This window comes from Mya arenaria, chromosome 8 (genome assembly GCF_026914265.1).
Source record: "Mya arenaria isolate MELC-2E11 chromosome 8, ASM2691426v1".
NCBI lineage: Eukaryota > Metazoa > Mollusca > Bivalvia > Myida > Myidae > Mya > Mya arenaria.
Window position 1 is genome coordinate 3,668,164 of NC_069129.1, and position 18,276 is coordinate 3,686,439.

The 18,276-nt window shown below is 39.4% G+C and overlaps 1 protein-coding gene across 12 annotated transcripts in view; it reads left to right on the plus strand.

Moving 5' to 3' along the window:
- Positions 1-18,276, plus strand: part of LOC128243349 (FH1/FH2 domain-containing protein 3-like) — a 93,026-nt gene that overhangs the window by 24,508 nt on the left and 50,242 nt on the right. For 11 of the 12 annotated variants that reach the window (XM_052961067.1, XM_052961065.1, XM_052961064.1 and 8 more), the window contains 4 exons: positions 6,478-9,496; positions 9,806-9,997; positions 10,262-10,401; positions 14,773-14,897. In XM_052961067.1, the coding sequence (XP_052817027.1) occupies positions 6,478-9,496; positions 9,806-9,997; positions 10,262-10,401; positions 14,773-14,897 (3,476 nt within the window). Of the gene's footprint in view, positions 1-1,349; positions 1,473-6,477; positions 9,497-9,805; positions 9,998-10,261; positions 10,402-14,772; positions 14,898-18,276 lie in introns of those variants that run through there. The other variant, XM_052961070.1, reaches the window with a different exon arrangement.

The window sequence follows — 18,276 nt, forward strand, 5'->3', positions numbered from 1 at the left end:
CCTTTGTTTTTGTCGTTTTTGTCCTCAGGGAGCAATGGTCTTTTACATTTTACATAATAACGGTTAATTGGACTAAAACAGAATGAAAACCCAATAGATTGATAACATATTCTTCAAACACTACACTTACTTTTTAAAGCTGAAATTTTCGTCCAACACTGTGGACATCATCAGAGCAACTGGCCTGACTATCGCTCACTCGCAGCTCTGACACTCGGGACTTCCCGCCGAATTTCCGTAATCCGGCGAAAAGTGGGTTGTAAATCCCAGAAAGGAAGGCCCCCTCGTCCCGGTTCATAACTGCCCCCTCAGTTTCAAATTCGGCGGGAAGTCCCGAGTGTCAGAGCTGCGAGTGAGCGGTAGTCAGGCCAGTTGCTCTGATGATGTCCACAGTGTTGGACGAAAATTTCAGCTTTAAAAAGTAAGTGTAGTGTTTGAAGAATATGTTATCAATCTATTGGATTTACCTACACAATGAACTCATTCAAGAATAGAATGAAAACCCTTCCCCGTGCTTTCAAAAACTTTGACGAACGAACATTTTGAAAGAACGAATAGACAAATCGAAATACGAATAGATCTCATGAAAGAGGGTTCAACTGGTCAAAGGGTTGTGCTGAGTGTATTGGCTATGTTTAAAAAATCAACGTTATTCTTATCCAGATTGGACTGTTGCAGTTCTGCAAACTAGAGCCGTGTATCTGTATCACGGTATGTAGAAGCAGAGGTCTAGAAAGAGTTGGAGTATGATCTATTATCTCCCCTAGTAGAGTGTCAGTTACTTGCAGACTTTTTCTTTCATGTTACTCATCCTGCTTTACAAACACCGAACAGCTGATATGTAAATAAATAAACATTCAAGGGTAAAACGGTTGCCATGGAAATTAAGCACATTCACCTGAGCATCAATTTTCTTGGGAATCGAGTAGTTTTCATTCATACCTAGATTGATTTTTGAATCTATTTCCATTCCCATAAAAATAATCATTGGCATATGTATTTTGACATTATACTTATCATATCTTTCACGAAAAAAAGTAATAAAATCGAGCTATTTTAGAACTCTTCCTTCAGTAAAATGAGAACGGATTGGTCTTGATGAGGCGATTCAGATGATTTTGTCAAAGATATGTTATTGAAAAATATTTGTTTTATTGCAGAACATCCTATAAAAAATAGGTCTCGCAGGTGACTCAGCATGTTTTACGTAATGGCGTCTTATCTTGGAAACCAAGGCAGACGGGTTTATACATTATCAAGAATCAGCATGAAATGTGTTTCCGATTCCAAGTGATTGAAAACCCGACTAAATCTGATGGCAAAGATAATTCGTATGATCTATCCGTCTTATTTCGGAATGTTTCCGCATTCTATGTCATAAGAAACAAAACAACCGAGAGTTGCAAAAGTGTTTGGATATAATGTTCGAATAAACAAGTTTCGATTTCGGATTTATATAATAGAGGATGAAGGTATATTATAACTTGATTTGATACTTGCACTTATAACTGAAAAATATTAAGACTGTTTATAAAAAAAATTGCAACATGATTATAAAATATATAACAAAAATAAAATGAAAACAAATAAACATTAAATACTAACTAACTTTAATACTAAAACGAGTTGTAATCACCACCGGTAGGTTATTATGAAAAAATAATAATGAAACAAATGGGTGAAATAAATACGGTAATACGTCATGAAAAGAAAAATGGAGCATTTCTGTGGTTTTGCTTCTGCTCATTCAAAATAAAAGATGTATTTGAAAATAAGAAAATCGCTAGATTAAACGGGGTTTTGTTGTGACTTTCATTATTCAAAATTTTTCGAAATAAGAGTGAGTAAGTTTACGGTCATTATCTTTGTATAATCATCTTGGATTTTTTTACTCAAATTCTGCCAAAGTGGACATATTACATTTTCCCACTGAAATGAAATCAGATAAATCCTGATAACAGAGTTAAACTGTGCAATAATTACCCAGAAAGTTTGACAGAAACCGGCTGCGGGGTTCAGACATGTTTACAGGTAGTCTGCAGATTCCTACCTGTACACTTGCAACTTACACTGGCTCAAGGGAATCCCGTCTGTAATAGTGTAGTTACACTTGGACCATCATATTTACGCAAGTAGCGAACGATCACTTTTTCGACCCTTTAATGGTCAGTTAAGGCAAAGTTCGTTCGTTTTTGCAAGTACAAATTTCAATTTTATTTGTAGCAACCGCTGACTTTTTTACTGACATTCTTGATCCTACGATATGTCGTCGAACGCTCGTTTATAAGATTTCCTCAAGGTATTTAATCATGTCTAAATTCTTCTAACTTAAAAATAACACACAGATATTTTTGAAAATTTTTTGTCGCAGTTTTTGATTTCCGCAACTTTTGATATTTTTTTATGCTGAGGAAATTTAGCTTTTGATTATAAACCATAAGAATATAACATAATGAAGTTCGTTCATGCTTTTCGATGAAATATGGAGTGTTATCAGTGAAATAACAACCGAGTGAAAAAAACATCAATGAAAACTAAGGAGTTAATATAAAAACTTTAAGAACTACTTTTAAATTCAAGGGTAGTTACTTTACCTTGAACAGAAATAAACTCACCACTTTTGAACAAGTAAATGTTGCCCATTTTTATATTAAAAAAGGCTTCATATGTTTAAATCAAGGTATTTTTTTAGAAAATAATAAACCGTTCATTTAATAATGGTAATCCTGTTTTTCAAACGTTTTCTTGAACTTGTTGCTGGATGTTTGCTTTTGAGACCATTACGAATTAGACTAAAAAAATGATCGAACATTAATTTGTTATCGTATATCATAAATCAAATATATTTTTAATCTGTATGACTTTCTAGTACGAACTTCCCGGAAAATTCACACAACAATCAACTGATGCGTTTTCTTTTCCCTACCCGCTTAAAAATGTCAATAGCCAAGCGTGATCTTCACTCTTTTTTGGAAAGCAAGAGAATCTGACTGGTCTCTGACAGTGACTGGTGACAGAGTACCCATGTTTCCAAAGGTGACCGGCACGTGGTGTAGATGGTACATTATATATTGGTACAATTATTACTCAAGAACTTTGATGCTCAAAAACCGCATTATTGTCTTAATACACCGTCTTCACTACGTACCGGTCACCTTTGCATGTTTCATTAAACAAACTCTAAAACTGTTTGAAATCCAATATTCATTCACATTTGTTGTATTAACACATCGAGTCCTTTCAGAATTTACTTTTGGCAAATAGCGACCAGTTTTATATTGGTCATGTATTCATACCCTGTTTAATTTAAAAAATACGTTCGTGCATTAACTTTCATGATTTTGATCAAAGATCAACTAATAAAAGTTCATTGGTGAATCTTTATACAATCTTTGAACAGGAGTAAGAATTGATAATCAAGTATTTAACAAAACTCTTTTTGATGTCAAAACTTTGGGTCAGGGGCGTCCTAAGGGTAGCGGCGTTGTAAAACATCTTTTCTAAAAAGGGTATAATGAAAAATGAATTAAAATATAAATTAAACTCTGAAAATAAGCATATAAGAAACAGTAAAATTGTTCATTTCAGTGTAAGATAGAATTTGTTTTCTACTCAAGCAACGATTTTTTCTATGACACTCGTGAAATAAAATACGACCATACACTTAAATCAAGGATTATGCTCTATATCCATGTGCAACTAGAAATCTGGTCTAGAAAAGCACCAGTCACAAATGTGATGTACAGACTGATATTTTACATTTTGCTTCTACGTAGAACAACATGTTTGATGAAGTTTTCTTGTTTTAGTTTATCCTTGAAACCCCTACTGTTTCAATTTATTTTTACAATAAAGCTCTTATGAGAATTTGTGATAATGTTTTATCATTATAACAAGCACTTTGCATTTAAAATACCTTCACTCATTTAACGGAAAATGATGGAAAATGTAAGCTTATAAATAGATAGTTGGAAACTGAATATTAACTTTGATTGAAATTTGCGTTATTTTAGTGAATTCATCAACATCATGTGGAGGTTAGAATGCACGGGCCGGTGTCAAGCTCGTTACAATGTTTGCCTCTGTTACAGAGTATGACTGGTGCCATGGACACATTGTTACGTAATGAAACTTTGTGCAGCCCACATTTCTTTTAACTATTTTATTTAATAAAAGCATAAGGTCCCCCTTCGGGACAGCATTAGCATACGTGATATAAAAAGAACAATTGATACGGCTATATGAGATATAAAGTATAAACTATTTTAACAATCAGGTTTTTCATATTTATTTTTTCTACTGTTTCTAATAACTTCTAAGAAATGAATAAAACAATTTGGGTTATATTTTATGTTTTTAACATATTGTTAGGATGAAGACTAAAGAATTGACATGTCCACGAAAGAACGCCTAGAAATACATTTTGCATTACAAGGAGCAGCGCAATGTCAAAATAGTTTTTAACGAAAAACAGTGAAAATAGCATTTTCCGGGTCTGTGGCAAGACTACGTGCACAATGCAGTGCGGACGCTTGTTTACAGGATGACGTCATCAGGCGGGTGCAACAGACGTCTGCCACGTCCGGTTTCTGTTCGTCTGCACTGCTAGTCTGCGTAAAACGACATCGCCCTGAAAAATAATTGGTTCATTTAATTAAATCTTTATTGGGCTTTAGTTAAACTCAAGCATACTACAATTCATTTTAAATATCGTATATGTGCAGGAAAAAAGGTGTTTTCATACATACACTTTATGTATTTTTACACACGTCAACGCTGAAGCAAAAAATAAAATCATTTTCAATATTATACATTTGTCGATGTTTTAATTGTGTATCATGTTAAAGGAAAACCGTCGTCACATTAAGAGAAAAGATGAAACATGGGAAATAATGCAAAGCATTTTCTCTTACACCAATACACATGTGAGCAAAAAACATATTGCACGCCAAGCATTGTGAAACATTTGACAATTTATATTTATTTATTTATGATGTACCAAATCAACATTTCAGTTTTATAGGTGTTTAATGGTAAAGTACTGGAATTGGCAGCCTCCGTGGCTTATCAGGCAGAGTTTTTCACGTGATAATGACTCAGTGTTTGATAAATAAATGAAGCCGAGATAACCATTTCATCAATTATAAGGTAAACAAGCTTGGGTAGTGGAAACAGTTCACGCGATGAACGAAAATAAACAATTACTAGTCCTCACACGTTTGTAACAACACTATTAAATGAATCGAAACTCTAGCACGGTTGAGTTTAAATGAAAACACATTTGGATGAAACAGTGATTTTTATTTAATATTTGATTACCATTATTAACGAAGCCTCATGTCTCTTTCGGGTTGCGCCTTTCACCTCAGACTGTTCTGTTTTCAAAATAAGTTTAAAAAAAATATACATTATAATGCATTAAGCTTAGACGTGCCGCATGCAAGGTTTCGAGTGCAAACATGCATTCCAGATTCTTGAGTATTTTGGCCGAAAGGTTATCTGGATATGAAAACAATAAAAGAAACAATCTGCAACCAAGCATATAAAAGTTAGTTTAACCGTCTATTGATATAGTTATCTTAATTGTTACCATTATACAATCAACTCGTTTAAATATGCAAGCTAGGCAAAGATAACTAGTGGACAACTAATCCAAGTTGTATGCATGGATACGATGTCTGGTAAGCGCAGTGGTTATAGCAGTAGCGCAGTGGTTAGCGCACTTGCTTCTCACCAGGCTAACCGGGTTCGGTTCCCGACCTGGGCGCATGTGAGTTTGGTTAGTGGTCTCTAAGCCGGACAAGTGGTTTTCCCCCGGGTACTCCGATTTCACCCACAACACAAGATCACACCCTTGTGTAACATCGTGTCAACGAGAGTGATTAATATAATGTTGTCATAACTTGCTTCACAATCGTTGTAAAATAAATAAGTTTAAACTCAGCTTTATTCACATTGCTGCAGGTCACCAATGTACACTTAGGGGCATTAAAATAACCTGAACAACCGTTCACAACATAACCCCAAACTACTGACCATAATTATCAATATAGAAATAATAGCCGTGCCCTTCATTCCGATTAATCAGTGATCAGTTATTATCATAACTGAAACTTCTGAAGCTGTTCCGACCCATCAAGTCATTATAAGCCCGATAACGACGTATGATATCATCTTTATACCAGACCCCAACACCCGCATGTGGCATTCGTCTGCAACTGCATACATATTACATACTGTGCAATGCATACGCACATTGATTCTGGAATATTTTCTTTGATTATAAATCGTCGACCTTAACGAAAATAATGTTTAGAAATGTACTATTTGTTTACTTTTCTAGATTAAAAAAATCTAATAAAATATACTGATATATATATCAAATGCACAATGCTTTGTTATACGAAGTGATAATGTATACAACTGAAAGAAATATCTTTCCACGATTTTTTACATTTATTGTCTTTTTATTTTCAGTCTTACGACATGGGAACCAGCCGTGGTTACGGCGGAACGGGGACCAGCAAATACGGCGGCAGCAGCGGCTACGGCGGAAGTAGCTATTTAAATACCTCTTACGGAGCACCTCGGACGAGTTACAGACAATCGAGTTACGAGCCTCGTATAACTCCTTACATTTCCGGTGGTTCCGTAATGGATCGTGTCAAACAAATTAACCCCGGTGACTCGCGGGGAGGAAGTTACACTCCGTTGACAAGCCGCCGTGCGCAACAGCGGGACTATGGCGGCGGTGGCGGCGGTATGGATAAATATTCATCGCGCAGTGGAAGTGATTATAGTGCTAACAATAGTTTAAACAGATCAGGATATTTATCAGACTATGGCGGAAGTAATCCGTCGCTGTACAGTTCGTGGGACCGCACCTCGTCACGTGGTCGCTATGGCGGCGCGAGTAGAGAGACGTCGCCAGTAAGTATCCGGGCGCCACCCCGACAGTACGACTATAGCAGCAGCGCATCACCCTCGCCTTATTCGACCTACCGGCGAGGGTCAGAAACCAACAGGTCGCCTAGCTTGCAGAACCGAGTCGAGCGGCAAAACTCCTCCCGATCGGACCTATACGAGGAATCACCGCCTCGTCCGCGCCGGAAATGGGAGGAGGGCGTATATGGGGTGGCAAAGAAACAAGAGGCGCCCCGGGACACGCTTCCGGAGCCAGTTCAACCGCCTCCTAAAGACTACTCTACGGACTCTGATGAAAGCGCTCCGGAAGAAGACAAGCCTCACGTTGCTAGGTATCTTATGAGCAGGGGAACGTCCCCTATACCGGAGCCCGGCACAAGTAAACGAGAACGGCGGTCGAGAGATATGTCCTCCGCAATAAGTAGAGTAAAAAGGGTAAAGTGTCCACAAAAGGACGCTCGTGTGAGGAAAAATGAGTTAAAGCGCCGGCGCCTAGTGGATTGTGCTACACAGACTAACTTAGACGAGCAAGCGCCGCCTCGCAGGTCACGACAGGGTGGTGCTGAAAACCGCGCCTCGAGGGACGATATTGCAAAAATGGCGGCAATGGCTCTTCTGGCAGCAGAAGATAAATCCCCAGGGGATAATTTTTACAAACAGCGTGAGAAGTTTCAGCAGGCTAACTCCCCTATGTCGCCTCCTTACAACAGACGACAAGGGACAAGTTTTGATTATGACCCGCCAAAACAGAAGGCAGAAACGCGCGGATGGAGAAAGTCGGTCTACGATGACAGTCAACCTGTGAAACAGCGAAATGAAGCGCCTGCTGACAGAGACTCGCGGTTTGCAGAGAATCTTGAAGTTCCTGACGAGAAAAGTTGGAGAAAGGCTGTGTACGGCGAGCCAACGCCGGCGCCGCTCGGTCGGTTGAAACATTATCAGACAGAGGAGGACTTGAGATCGGCCGTGGACGGTCCTCGACCGCATTGGCGGCCCAAGACCAGTACACCGGCACGGCCGCCGATAAAAGAACAGGACAGTACAGAGTCACCAGCGGAGGACGCCAGGCCAACGACTCGACAAAACCGCCGATCCGGGTCGGAAGTTGAAAAAAGACGGTCGCTACAGTCCGAGGTTGAAAAGAGACGGTCGCAACAGTCCGAGGGTGAAAAGAGGCGGTCGAGAAATGAATCAGAAGATTACCGGCGGTCTTCATCGAGGGATAGCATTCTGGATGATAAGCCCCACAGAAGACAAAAACGGACGTCGAGTCGTGAGCTGTTGGATGATGAGGAGTCGCAACAGAGCGGGCGGACGGCATTGACGCCAGATACCCTCTCTCTAAGAGACAGCATTGAGAAAGTTCAAAGCTGGAAGCAGAAATTACCACCAAGCGTACAGGATCAGCATCTGAAGGTAGATAGGCACCCGGAGGGCGGATTACCCAAAAGTGATTCAGGGGAGTACTTTTCAGCTCAGGAGCACAATGGTGCTGGACACGAGGGCGGCGGGAAGTACCGTGAACAGAAGTACGCCCAGCAGCATTCACCAATGTCGCCTAGTTATGAGCAGCACATGTCGGAGGAAGATGTCCTTTCACCTGGTGGCCACCGCCGGAAGCGTGGTAATCGCCACCTTTCAAGGGAGCTCTCACTCGAGAGCAGTGTATTTGACGAGGACCGTTCGCACCACCCGGTAAATAAGGAGAAACTGAGGAAATCGGAGCTGAATAGGTCCGCTGAGAAAGAGAGACAGGACCAAGAAGACTTAGAACGCCGGCGTCGAATATATGCTGGCGAGGATCCCGCTGTGGTTGATGAATACCTACGTCAACGTAGGGTCGACGTCAAATCTCCGGAACATTTCTTTCGCGATGAGTCTCCAAATCGACGTCGCTCGCGTTATAGCTCACGCCATAACTCGCGTGAGGACATGCTCGACGAAAAACGGCCACGGTCGAAGAGGGAATCCGACCCGCATGCTAGCGACAGCTCGCACCACTTTAACAAGGAGGGGTCCCCGAACCGACCGGGATCCCGCGACAAGAGACGCAGTCGGCATAGCTCCCAAGAGGGGCTGCTGGACAGGGACCACCAGCAATACATGCGACCCCACAGCATGGTGGTCTCCAACGAAAGTCTCGCGAAGCTGAGCGCCGCGGAATCAATACCGTCCATGCATTCCGCGCACACCGAGGACGGAACAATCAGGAACTCCATGCAGTCCATCGAATCAAACGAGGTGCAGGAAATACCCTCGGATGAGCAACTTCCTCAGTCCACCTCCTACCAGTCGATGGCGTCATCGGGAGGTTCACTTCCGGATATCGTTCCCGACGACGGCGCTCCGAGAGAACAACAAATTTCGAAACAGAGCACAAAGAAAACTCACTCAAAACGTACAGGTCTCATAGGGCAGATGGCAGACATCGACAGCCTCCTCAATTTCAGTCCGAACGAAGAGGAGTTTGTTGAGAAGGGGGTGGGAATTAAGGAGATCGTCCGTCAGAACAAACACATCATGGACGCACCCGTTCCCCGGGACCCCTCGCCCCTGAGGCCACAAAAATCTGGTAAGGAATTTACAGAGAAAGAAAGTAAACTGCATTCAAGTTATTTTATCATCGTCATTGACAACAATAAGTCACATGGTTCAATAGTGCTAAGATAAAGCTTAAATTGATAAAAACATAATACGTAATAAATCATTTACAAGATAAGTTTGGTAAGAGCAATTGAAAGTAAGATGTAATTTAAAAAAGGGAGATATTTAGGGTTTGCAAACACTTCTTAAACGACAAATCTTTGCTATTTAAGTAAGTTGCTTATCATAAGAATAATATTAGTATTCATTAAGATTACTTCTATACTCTGTTTCGCAGAGGAGAAGCTTATTGACATTGACGAGCCTGTTTCCGTTTCGCCGCTGGCGGCCCCGCCCAGGAGATCTGCGGGCGAGGGCGGCCGGAAGTCCACATCTCCGCTCCCCAGGATAGCCACCGCTGGTAACGTCAGCCAGACCGGCAAGGAGATGTGGGATCTTCTCAAACGCAAGAAGGGTCTCGTCGTTATTAGTAAGTTCATTTTATATTTACATGGAAAAGTTTGTTTCGGGTTAGATGGTTATACGTTGATATTGTAATATTAATATGTTGCACCAACCTGAAAACTATGTTATACAAATAATTGACCTTATTTCGATAGCCCATGACCTTGGAACAGTCGGTGTACAAGTGTTGGACGTTATTCGGTCCCGCATCTCTACTGCATACACATGAATCCTTGTTCAATAGTTTCACTTGAGCCCCAGCTAAGCAGATGTCTCTCTGGTATTTCAGGCGACATCCTGGAGCTGTGCGAGAAGCCGAAGAAGCGGTTTATCCGGGTACCGGGCGCGCGGGAGGAAGACGATAGGAGCTTCCGGGGATACGAGACCGCCAACGAGATGCTCGATAACCTGCAGGTCGACACAAATAAGGTATGTGAGTATAAGTGCCTGAATTTGACCGAATGTGGCGGGTCTCAGTCACGGCATGGACGGCTAGAAATATTTGACCTGGGTACCCGATTATCAATTACCCGAGGGTACCCGCATATACTTTCCACGCTGCAGAATAAAATACATTTACACATTTCCCACCTCAAAGCGATTGAAAGTGTTATTTTATCGTTTGTTAAATAAAAAACTGAGCTAGGTGACAAATCTGGGGGCACGTCATGTAAATGTTAGCATATGGAGAGAAGAAACATCGCTTACATTCACTTAAACAAGCAGCAGGCGACAAGGCTAGCATACAACATACATAAAAACACCAAACATGAGATTGTATTGCTGTATTGCTCGGCTACCGGTACTTAGATTCTACCCGGATACCCTCTAAAGCGCCTCTAGTCCGCGGGTACCCACCCGGGTAGCCGTCCATGCCCATGTCAGACCCACACACTAGTATTCGAAAAACTCAATGCAATGGAATATGTGTTATGACTATCGAATGGCCTGGGGATTGGGCTGGGGTCGAGGCCTGAGAACAACTCTGTATGCAATACATCTTGTTGGCAGGGGTCGTTCCTATGTTGTGCATTCTCATTCATCAAAGGTTCGATCATGATAAATCTGTGGTACGCAAAGCATCATCACTCTGGTGAGCGAGAATGATGTTGTGTTTCTAGTGTCCAATAATTCTGATCGATGATCAATAATCAATCTGGTACAATAGGAGTGAATTGCCGACCGCCCAGATAGCTTATCTATAGCATCACCATTGTATACCGAAGGTGCCGGGTTCGATCCCGGACCGCGTCATACCGAAATACGTTAACCGTGTATTGTCAGTAGCTTCCTTGCCTGGCGCTCGGCAGTATAATGCAGTACTCGGACATTTGGGTTTCTCACTTTACACAGGGCCCCGTTTTAAAAAGATATCTAATCATTAACCTTACGCTGCTTAAGAGTTCTCAGGTATACTCGTAAAGTTACGGGCAGAATCTATGCGGTACATGTACTTACAATATGTTTTATTGAAACGCAGTTTATGTTTACGCCATAAGCGAGGTTACGCCTGGAAGTGTACAATTGAAGTGTAAGCCCCCCCCCCCCCAAAAAAAAAAAGTTCTTTGTTTCCAGGGCTTTATTGAAAATCGGTATTCTGAACCAAACCGACCTTTATCCGCACTACCGCAATAAAGTGCAAAATCGGAAGGAATAAATAGGGTCGGCAGGGTTAGTGGAAACATACACTTGTTAACGTCGTAACTGCGTGCGTTTCAATAAAACTATCAAAGGAAATTTCTGACCGCATAGATTCTGCTCGTACCTGAGCACTCGAATGAAGCAGCGTCTGTGGTCTACGACTAAGATTTCTTAAACAGGGTACATAATATCCCGAAAAAGAGCCAACTCGATGTGACTTTAAATTGCAGTTACATCCATCTCATGTCATTTTTGCATATAAAACATTTCAAATAGTGATGGCGTAACGCCGGGTCAAGGCAGACCTTTATAAACCGTCTAAGCACAGTGTATTTTTTTTATGAACATAGAAGGGGGCTTACTCTTGCGGGCATGTTCCATTCACTAGACGTTGACTATAATTCGCGAACTCGGTAAATTTGACTTCTTTTGCAAAGAGTTATAGTGAAATGTATCATGTAGTTATTCTATTTCTATCGACAAACAAAATATTCGAATATTTCGAGATCTTCAAATGCACGTGCAAATCGCCAATCAGCGAGCTTTTAAACTCTGTGCAGTTCTTTCACGAATTAGATTTACGAAGTGTATATACATGACATCAGAATAAAACTAGATATATAATGTAAAATCTAAATCTTAAGTGTCACTGAGTATCTTTTGGAGTCATCCCGCCCACAAATTATTCAAAGCGGTGACATCAAAAGCGTTACCTATTTTTACCTGTCGTACCGCAGAACTTATCTCAACAGCCGCGCATTGAATGAATCACTGAGTAGTAGCTTTTTGATTAAACAGCAGTAGGCCTGAAAGATCTTAAACTGGCATAAAAATAAACTGGGATAGATAAGGAGGATTTTCAAGCTTAGAACATTTAATTGCCTAGAAACTCAACTAGGCGTTATTTTTGCCGGCAAATGTTAACCGGCGCGTATGAATAAACGTATACGGGTCGAAGGTCAATGTGTTCAGTATATCCAACATGGCGACCTTCGCATGTAGAGTGCAATATTTGGATGATACAGATCCGTTTTCGAGCACAAATTTTCCTGAACCGACGAGGCCGCCGACATTTACATTCCATATAAACGTTCCGTTAGTAAATCAGATTGGTGGAGTACATAGACTTTTAGGAGCACCTCATAAAGTAAGTGCGAAACGGGACGTCACCAGTGTAAACAAACAAAAGTGGGTGGGGAATAGTGTTTGAATGGAAACAAAAAAGTTGTGTATATTCAACTCGGATTACTTGTCACCGGTGAAAAACAGGCGTATCGTAGAAATAAGTTACAAAGGATTTAAAATGAACGACTGGTGCAGTGTTTAAAGGATTATTTTTTTTTATTAATTTGCGTTCGAAGTGACCATCAAAATATGGCATTTTGACGTTTGTGACCAAGTTCATTAATATTTGAATTGGCGATGTCTAATTTTGAGTTTGGATAACATTGTTAAAATGTCAGTTGAAACAAATAAAAGTTCATATTCCGGATATCAACATTCAGTTAATAACCGAACATATTAAAGTCTGTATGTGTATACAAGTTCATTGTATCATTTGTAGGCCTATCTCTTTAAAACATGTGGGGGGGGGGGGGGGGGGGTGTATATTTGTATATTGGTATTAAGATGAACAATTGTTTGGCATTCCACTGCAGGCAAGTCTAGTTCAATGACACAGTTACAACCATGTACATTTTCTATATTATTTACATGAACCAGGGCACTTGTAATTATGTTATCAATAGCAGTCAGCTATTTACGGACAATACACACATTTGTTAGCCATAAAGTCAAGTATTTTGTATACAGGAAGGGTACAGGTAGACCAATGTGGGCAGTTCAGGGCATTCATGTGAATATTATGGGATGTTAATGCCCACAGGTGTCTCCACAGGGGATGTTTTATATCTTGTTACCTGTTCAAAACTAGGGGCTGGTTTGTATCAAAAAATGTTATGATGCAGTTATCATACAATTTAGATAGCCAAGAGGTCATATTTTACTGTTAATCATCAATAGCTGATCCAGGCTCATATCAAATGGATTGTCTGAAATTATGTAAAAAGTTATGTATGTTTAGGTTGTTGAAGAAGAAATGTTTGAGTTATTGTCATAGCCATAGTGTTGAACAGGCAAGCAATTTCTTTAAAGTTTGCCCAAATTTGAAAAACATTATTCAAATTAAACTTGACCCGCATGTGGCCAGAGAAGAGATGCACCTGTACAACAAGGCCCAAATCGCTACCTTCAATAATTATTCGGTTATTCCAATCTTTTGACTAAAAAAATAACTATTGTTGACATTTGCAGATTTGCTCAGTGGGGCTCTTGTATTAATACTTTAATGCTAGACTTCATCTGGCAAATCTGTTCAATCTGGCAGATCTGTTTAAGTGTTTTCTGTACATGTTAAAACATTCATCTTATTTTCCTGGTGGAACCATACATGTCAGATCAAATAGTTTTGTTGCCTAATAAGCTGCCTTTTAAAAACTAGTAAAGGATCACTACATCACTAAGGAAACCACAAGTTGACCTCCCTTCTCAGACTTATTGTGTTGATTGTGTCTTCCTGCTATTAATTGCTTTCAGCGGGACATAATAATGGTAAAATTAAGTCATTGCTATTATCTAAGTAATTGAACACCGACACTCTTTAAACTGCTCACTTGCTATTTCAACAAGTTCACATGTCTTCAAAAATTGGTACAATTTGGTAAATATACCTTCATCTGAATTAACATTGTTATGTGAATGAAACACTTTATTTTGCTATAAAGCCTGTTATTTTTTTCATTTTAAGTTTCAAACTTGAACAGAAACTTTTTTTAACATAAAAAAAACCAGTTACTGATCTTAAACTTTCAAAAACATTTTGTTTTAATTGAATTAAAGCTCTGGATAACGTGATACAATGTAGGATATTAAAATACTGTTGAATTTTATCGAGTCCAAACTTAAAATTTAAAGCAACATTAAGACTTGATCAGTCAAGAGTTTTAGCTCAGAATGTTGTCAAAAAGCCTGTGCCATACTAGCAGTGCCTTTATGACTCCAGAAGATATGATGATTCACCCTTTTATCTTGTCATAGTGTACTATACCATGGGACTGATGTACAGCTTCATCTATGTATATAAATATTCTGACATTTCAGCTTGAGGACTGTGCGCTGCAGATATACCGATACCATAATGGCACACAGGGCGACTACACAACCTACCTTGATCTCGAATCCACCATCGATGAACAGGCGGAAGACCTTGAGGGATTCCAGGACCAGTATGTATCTTAAAAATTGATAACCTGACTTTAGGTTACTTTTATACCAGATTATTTCATCTTGATTACAATGAAATTTGGTGACATTCATAATTACACTAGTGCCTGCTTTTAGTGAGAAAGTTGAAATCAGAATTTTTGTCCATTATAATGTGTATGAGTCCTTGGAAGGAAATATTGTCCAGTATAATGTGTATGAGTCCTTGAGATCAGAAATCTCGTCCAGTATAATGTGTATGAGTCCTTGAGATCAGAAATCTCGTCCAGTATAATGTGTCTGAGTCCTTGAGATCAGAAATCTCGTCCAGTATAATGTGTACGAGTCCTTGAGATCAGAAATCTTGTCCAGTATAATGTGTACGAGTCCTTGAGATCAGAAATTTTGTCCCATATAATGTGTATGAGCCCTTGAGATCAGAAATCTTGTCCAGTATAATATGTAGGAGTCCTTGAGATCAGAAATCTTGTCCAGTATAATGTGTATGAGTCCTTGAGATCAGAAATCTTGTCCAGTATAATATGTAGGAGTCCTTGAGATCAGAAATCTTGTTCAGTATAATGTGTATGAGTCCTTGAGATCAGAAATCTTGTCCAGTATAATGTGTATGAGTCCTTGAGATCAGAAATCTTGTCCAGTATAATGTGTATGAGTCCTTGAGATCAGAAATCTTGTCCAGTATAATGTGTAGGAGTCCTTGAGATCAGAAATCTTGTCCAGTATAATGTGTAGGAGTCCTTGAGATCAGAAATCTTGTCCAGACTAAAATATGTATGAGCCCTTGAGATCAGAAATCTTGTCCAGTATAATGTGTAGGAGTCCTTGAGATCAGAAATCTTGTCCAGTATAATGTGTAGGAGTCCTTAAGATCAGAAATCTTGTCCCATATAATGTGTATGAGTCCTTGAGATCAGAAATCTTGTCCAGTATAATGTGTATGAGTCCTTGAGATCAGAAATTTTGTCCAGTATAATGTGCACAAGTCCTTGAGATCAGAAATCTTGTCCAGTATAATGTGTCCGAGTCCTTGAGATCAGAAATTTTGTCTAGTATAATGTGTAGGAGTCCTTGAGATCAGAAATCTTGTCCAGTATAATGTGTCCGAGTCCTTGAGATCAGAAATCTTGTCCAGTATAATGTGTCCGAGTCCTTGAGATCAGAAATCTTGTCCAGTATAATGTGTATGAGTCCTTGAGATCAGAAATCTTGTCCAGTATAATGTGCACAAGTCCTTGAGATCAGAAATCTTGTCCAGTATAATGTGTCCGAGTCCTTGAGATCAGAAATCTTGTCTAGTATAATGTGTCCGAGTCCTTGAGATCAGAAATCTTGTCCAGTATAATGTGTATGAGTCCTTGAGATCAGAAATCTTGTCCAGTATAATGTGTCCGAGTCCTTGAGATCAGAAATCTTGTCTAGTACAATGTGCACAAGTCCTTGAGATCAGAAATCTTGTCCAGTATAATGTGTCCGAGTCCTTGAGATCAGAAATCTTGTCCAGTATAATGTGTAGGAGTCCTTGAGATCAGAAATCTTGTCCAGTATAATGTGTCCGAGTCCTTGAGATCAGAAATCTTGTCCAGTATAATGTGTCCGAGTCCTTGAGATCAGAAATCTTGTCCAGTATAATGTGTAGGAGTCCTTGAGATCAGAAATCTTGTCCAGTATAATGTGTCCGAGTCCTTGAGATCAGAAATCTTGTCTAGTATAATGTGTAGGAGTCCTTGAGATCAGAAATCTTGTCCAGTATAATGTGTCCGAGTCCTTGAGATCAGAAATCTTGTCCAGTATAATGTGTACGAGTCCTTGAGATCAGAAATCTTGTCTAGTATAATGTGTAGGAGTCCTTGAGATCAGAAATCTTGTCCAGTATAATGTGTCCGAGTCCTTGAGATCAGAAATCTTGTCCAGTATAATGTGTCCGAGTCCTTGAGATCAGAAATCTTGTCCAGTATAATGTGTCCGAGTCCTTGAGATCAGAAATCTTGTCTAGTACAATGTGCACAAGTCCTTGAGATCAGAAATCTTGTCCAGTACAATTCGTATGAGTCCTTGAGATCAGAAATCCCGTCCTTCAGAATGTGTTGCCTTAGCTGGGCATTGAACCTAGGACCTCAAAGGTTGTTATAAGATTAGGTTTCTGAAACTACCTGTTTGTTATGTCTCTGACTTTTGCTATGCCTATCTTATGATGAAAGGAGCGGATAAACCCAGAATTGAAAGCATTTATGACATAAAGGACATAAATTACTGGTAATTGGAAATTACAGAGAGAGTGTCTGTCTAGATAATTTGGCATTAAAAGTCAGGGTACAGCAAGATATATGACTTCATTTTATTGACATAAATCTTCCCTCACATCATTTTCATTGTCTTGTGTGTGCAGTGTGAAAATATATAAAGATGATATAATCTATCGTTGAATGGTTTGGTTTTTTCCCTTTCATTTTCAGAGTTAACCCATCTCTTGAAGTGACCCTGCATATATTATGTTTAGTAGATATTATAGATATATTATCCTTATATCTTAAATCTGTAATACAACTGTAAGTGCTCAAAGGAATGTAATTAATGGAGTTTATTAGCCACACTGACCTAGAACTGGCTATATTTGACTTTAGTTTTATTGGCATTAACAATACCTTAGAAACATAATTGGGTGGAAATTCCACTTTACTGCCAAAACAGCTGTTCAGAGTGCTGTAAGCAATAATGTGAATTATATATATATATATTGTCTTGTATTATTTAAACTGTTCTACAAGGTTATTTCTGTGATTATGTTTGATTAGTTTTCTGTTATCTCTTCGGGGATTTTTCTTGGTTTTTAAAGGCAGTTTTCTCTTGAAAAAACCCTGTCATGTTTCCCCAAAAACTCATGTTCCCAATTTGGAAGACAAAATTTCTGAGAAAGATAAAAAACAACAAACTTTTTGAAAACAAACAAACATGCGTAATTGTTATTATGTTAGCTATTTTGGCATGTTCTTGGATTTTGAAGTCTCAGGCAGTGGAAATATTTCTAAAAAAATCACTGTCCTTAAGACTTGTGTAATAGCAAGGTCATGATTGTCATTCTTCTTTGATCTCATCTCATTGAGAAGCAATGTTGTTCATTCCAACATTAATGACTACCTGTTAGTAAACAATAAGGAACTGCATAAATCGGAAATAAACATTGTGCTTTGGTTAGAAGTCGCCATGGAATGTGAGACGATTGCCAAGAAACTACTTGTTGCTTCTCTTTGAGTCATTGTGTTTATGGGTGTTGCAGAATGGCGTGCTGAAGTTGCAGAGCTGGTTGATTCATGTAATAGCGGAAATGTCACCTGTCTTCAGGTGTCTTAGTAATTAGGATGAAGTCATCAGCACTTGCCTCAC